The 4969-nt window shown below is 51.1% G+C and overlaps 1 protein-coding gene across 1 annotated transcript; it reads left to right on the plus strand.

Moving 5' to 3' along the window:
• Positions 1-573: 573 nt before the first annotated feature.
• LOC122367054 (DNA-binding protein SMUBP-2-like) lies at positions 574-3649 on the plus strand. The gene is made up of 2 exons (XM_043339833.1): positions 574-1044; positions 1426-3649. Exons 1-2 carry the CDS (start codon positions 907-909, stop codon positions 3337-3339), a joined length of 2052 nt encoding a protein of 683 aa, XP_043195768.1. The 5' UTR covers positions 574-906; the 3' UTR covers positions 3340-3649.
• The last annotated feature ends 1320 nt before the right edge of the window (positions 3650-4969 follow it).

Raw genomic sequence — 4969 nt, forward strand, 5'->3', positions numbered from 1 at the left:
AAGTTCAGTTTGATGCCATTTTTTTAGTCCAAGAAAACCGACATCTCTACTGTTTATCGATAACTTTGAAACATGAATTTTCTTATCTTTTGGCAAATATATGTCAAAACTTTGATTGTTTCGAGATCAGAGAAGAATTTTGGAGTGTCAAAATAAAAGTTAAACTTATATATTCAGTAGTTCATTTTTTCCAAAAAAGTGTGGGAAATGGGGTTTAACATGGGCCAGACCCATTCCAAATGAGCCATAATTTTTAAATGTTTTACGAAGTTAAATGCAAAATAAATTAAACATGGCCAATTTCTTATGAAATCATACATATTAGTAAATCATAAAATACCTTACTTTTCAAATAAAATGTAATAATCTTATGACCTTGAAGTCTAGTGATGTGTAAACATTGTCGCTAGACATTAACCGATTGATAATTGTATGATAATCGATAATTTTTTTTTCGCGATTCACGTGATGATACTTTGTCAGGTGAATTCTAAAATTTTGTTTTATCCAGGGAATAAATCATAGGCCGATCTGAGAAAACTTTTTGAAGGTGGCAGTCTTCCTTTAACAAAGATCGTGACATCCAAAGTGACATCAAGTATCAACTTCATATCCTTATTTACTTTGATAAGTGTTTACTCAAACAACAATGAGCCATGGGGCTCGTATTTAAAAACGAGCAACATCCAACGCTATCATGCACCATGTCAGACAACAGCCCACATATTACGCCGATAACCGACTCTTATTCACCCTCCACTTGCCACGGTGCCAGGGGTAGTCCCGGTGGATAAGATATGCTGACAAGGGGCGATAATGCATCACGTCATAGCAGGCCAGATGGGGCTGCCTTGATTGGCGGTCAACGCGAGCTTACATCGCGTCGGGCGAACGGGGAGTAAAGTCATGGCGAGCACGGCGGGCGAGGGGACTAAGAAGGCCGCCAGTGTGACGTCGGAGCCACCCACAGCGGCAGAAGGCGCGAGTGCTGCTGGTGATGGCGCACAAATTTCAAAAACACCAGGCATCTCCTCCAGCGTAAAGGTAAGACCTGTGGAGTTTGCATTGTCCTAGCCTACGTTAACTGCTATGGTAATAATGAACCACTCTGTGGCGTAAGTGTTTATGCCTCTACATTTTTTTTATCGATTTATATAATGTCTAAGTCTGGAAACTTGATCTTCGGTGACCTTTGATAACTTTTAAATGATCTTAAATTGACCAAAATGCCAACACAATTCTACTGAGTGTCTTTCGAAGCGTCTGTCTGCCTGTGCCCATCTGTCCTAGCAGTCAAATAAAGCTAGAAAGAGGACAAGGCAATGCATCCATCGTACTTACATGTATGTACACATGACAAGTGTCACATTATTAGCTACGGTGATATACTATCTTAATTATGTGCCTCAATATTTTCCACTGCAGGCACCCGTTGACGGAAATGGGGCAACTGGCAAAGCTCATGCGACTGAGGAACCCTTGAGCTGTGAGAAGTTTGCCAAATGGCACGCTCATTTGCTTCAACAGGAGCACAGAGCTGAACTAAGGGACCGGGCGAGACTGCAAGGACATCCGTCCAATCAGCTAACCGGATTGTTTGTCGGACAAAGACGCGTAACTGTCCACGGAGTTCATGAGTGGGTGCTCAAGTCACCGCACAGGCTTGACGCGAAGTTCCCGAAGGTACGAGAAAGGGTCAATGTGTGGGTCGGACACGGCTGGTCAACTGCAGTCGTCCGTCACAAGGACGCCTTTGAAGTCACGCTCATTATGGACCAGGGCGCCAGTCTCGTCATGCACCAACATGTCGATCTTCACCGGTTTTACGATGACAGCACCTATCGGTGGATGTGCGCTGCCCTGAATCAGCTTTCGTTGCTTACATCCGGGCCTGCGGGCGGTCTCCAAGCAGCTTTGTTTGCGAGTCCCGCGACCCCGCCTGAACCGCCAGTGACGCAGCTGCCACCACAGCTCTTAGACGACAAGGGCAAGCTGAAGTGCTTCAACCCGAAACTTGATCCTTCCCAGCGGGAAGCGGTGGAGTTTGCGTTGCGTCAGCAGCGACTGGCGATCGTCCATGGCCCAGCGGGCACCGGTAAGACCACCACCGCGGTGGAGGTGGTCCTACAGCACGTGCAGAGGGGCCAGCGCGTGCTGGCGTGCGCGCCCTCCAATTCTGCCGTGGACAACCTACTGCAGAAGCTTGGCAACGCTGGTCTGGAGAACATGATTCGCCTGGGACACCCAGCGAGGATCGAGGAGGATGTGCTGGACTTTTGGATCGACAAGTGGGTGCGCTACCTCCAGGACGACTGGGATGGTCGCCTTGCAGGGGACTGGAAGAGGCAGCCGGGTGAAATAGAACTGAAGCGGAAGGTAATCGAAGAGGCCCAGGTGGTGCTTTGCACGCTGGCGATCGCCAACGCCAAAGGTCCGCTGAATCTGACCGAGAAGGGCGGCATGTTCGACCTGCTGGTTATCGATGAAGCCTCACAGGCGCTGGAAGCGGAATGCTGGCTGGCGATCCCGCGGGCCAAGAAGCTGCTCCTGTTTGGGGATCCGAAGCAGCTGTCCCCCGTGGTAAAAACCCGATCCGGGGAGAAGGAGGGCCTTTCGATCTCGCTCATGGAGCGCCAGATGAACCTGCACGGTGCTGCGGCGACGCGCCAGCTCGAAGTCCAGTACCGAATGCACGGTCTGATCCAGGGGTGGTCAGCCGAGCGACACTACGGTGGTCTCCTGCAGCCCGACCCCAGCGTGGCGCGACACCGGCTCTGCGAGCTGGAGGGAGTCTCAGACACGGCCGACACCGGTTCCATTCTGCTGCTGATCGACACGGCCGGCTGCCAGCTCACCGAGTCTCCGCCCGACGAGACCCGCTCCCGGTCAAACGTCGGCGAGGCCGACCTGGTGGCTGCGCACGCCGCCGCGCTGGCCGCTGCCGGACTCCAGCAGACCGACATGGCCGTCGTGACGCCGTACAACGCGCAGACGGCGGTCGTGCGCACTGCGCTGCAGCGCCGCCAGCTCCCCAACGTGGAGGTGAACACCGTCGGAGGCTTTCAGGGACGCGAGAAGGAGGCCGTCCTGCTGTCGCTGGTGCGCTCCAACAAACGACGCGACATCGGCTTCATCGGAAAGAGTGACCTCGTCAACGTAGCGGTGACGCGCGCGCGTCGCCAACTCTGCATCATCTGCGACTCAAACACGGCGTCTGCAGGCGTGGAGCTCGCCTCACTGCTTCAGCACATGCGTGAGAAGGGTGAGGTGCGCTCTGCACGCGCATACGAGGCCCAACTGAGCCCCGAGGCGCTCAAGATGTTTCGAAAAGGCCTCTAGGATTCGCCGGTACAAAACATCCCGGAGCTACGGAGGAGGAAAAGTGATAGTTTGATGGTGAATGGTCAATGTTTATATGCATTTATATCAGTATCGTTATTTAGTATATCCAACCATAGGTAATGTTGAATTTATGATTATAGGAGCGCCAGGTAAGTGCCCATTGAGGTTGATTTTCGTGACTGGATAAATAATTTTAATTATTTGAATTATTATTTGAACATTTTAATGAACCTGAATGCTGAACATTTATAACAATGAATGAGCAAAAAACATATGGAATAAATAGTTCTACCCTGTGCAAACAAAATGTGTTTGTGCCCACGCCATTGGAAACTCAATTATCATGGATGCATCACACAATGCTTACCACGGAAACTCTAAGCAACTCTATAGGCCAACGTCTTCTTAGTCTAGTGAGGTGGTGTGATCTAACCACTCTTCCTTCTACAGGTGTAGACAGAATTTTACGCTGTACTCATATACCTAATAGTTCCATGAGTCGCCTAGACTTTTGGTCTTTCGAGTGGCATGCAACCACACTTAGCAATGCAATGCCGGCATTCCGATCCATGTGTCAGTTGACGCCATGTGACAGCAGCGCAGGCCATGCCGTATGATCGCATACCACGCGTCAGCCGGTGGCATGCGGCCCCAGCTGTGAACCGCCGGAGCTTGGGAGTGTGATACCCGTGACTGGATGACCCTTGACCCTGGTAGGGCGCCCAGCTATCACCATATCAATGCCACCGCTTACATAACAAGCCTGACGGAGAAATTCGAAAGTGGATGGCAGTGGGTGCCTCCCACGAGCTTCAGCATTCCTTCTGAGAGGTCCCCACCAACCTCGAGCATATAACCGTTGACTGGACATGTGACGTAGCTAAACAACAAACAATCCAAGTTTAGAATTACGAGAGAGCATCGTCCAGATTCCTGTTGTGAAGATCCCTCTGATTTGTCCGCAGCTGATAACTAAATAAGCGGCAAGCCTTGTTTATTTCACCCGACCTGATTCCGGTTGGATCCGTGCCAGTATTGAGAGCAGGGATAGCGTCACAGCCAGATAGCTGAGTGGGCGGCGAGAGGCCCATGAAAAGTGACTTAGCAAGGGGATATGGGGGATGTCGGCCCAGGAATGCAGCTGGGACAGCCTACGTGGCGACTTTCCTCCGCGCGCCCGGTCGTTCACCGGCCCGGCAGCTGACTAGAGGCTCGGCCCGGGCTGGACCAGCGCTGTAGGAGGCGGAACCCGACTTATCCACGAGACAACCTCACGGGGCCTCTCAGGAAACGTCGCCTGACGATGGTTGAGGTCATGTCATCACACACTGGCCAGCTTGGGTATGAGTCTGTAAGTTATATCACCGTAGGATGGTGCGTCTACAACTGCTCATAGAAATAATGTCAAAAGCTGTTTTGTTAGGCAGGTTGATGTTTGTACTACATTCTTTAGCCCTCGCGGGCCCGGGGGGGGGCGTTTTTCGCCCCCCCCTGGCGAATATTTGCGATAGCTCCCGAACGCTTAGGGATAGGAAAGCGAAACTTTCAGTACCTTTTCTCCCATCAATTTGACATCTTCTGAAGTAAAAAATTTGGACCTAGCCCCATTGATGACGTCACAAGGTCC

The sequence above is a fragment of the Amphibalanus amphitrite genome, unplaced genomic scaffold (genome assembly GCF_019059575.1).
Source record: "Amphibalanus amphitrite isolate SeventyFive unplaced genomic scaffold, NRLGWU_Aamphi_draft 000846F_arrow, whole genome shotgun sequence".
NCBI classification, from domain to species: Eukaryota; Metazoa; Arthropoda; class Thecostraca; order Balanomorpha; family Balanidae; genus Amphibalanus; species Amphibalanus amphitrite.

Bases quoted from the DNA above. Each gene is read 5' to 3' on its own strand.
- LOC122367054 (XM_043339833.1), top strand. From the start codon at position 907: ATGGCGAGCACGGCGGGCGAGGGGACTAAGAAGGCCGCCAGTGTGACG. The intron at 1,045-1,425 runs GTAAGACCTGTG...TTTCCACTGCAG, and splicing joins GCATCTCCTCCAGCGTAAAG to GCACCCGTTGACGGAAATGG.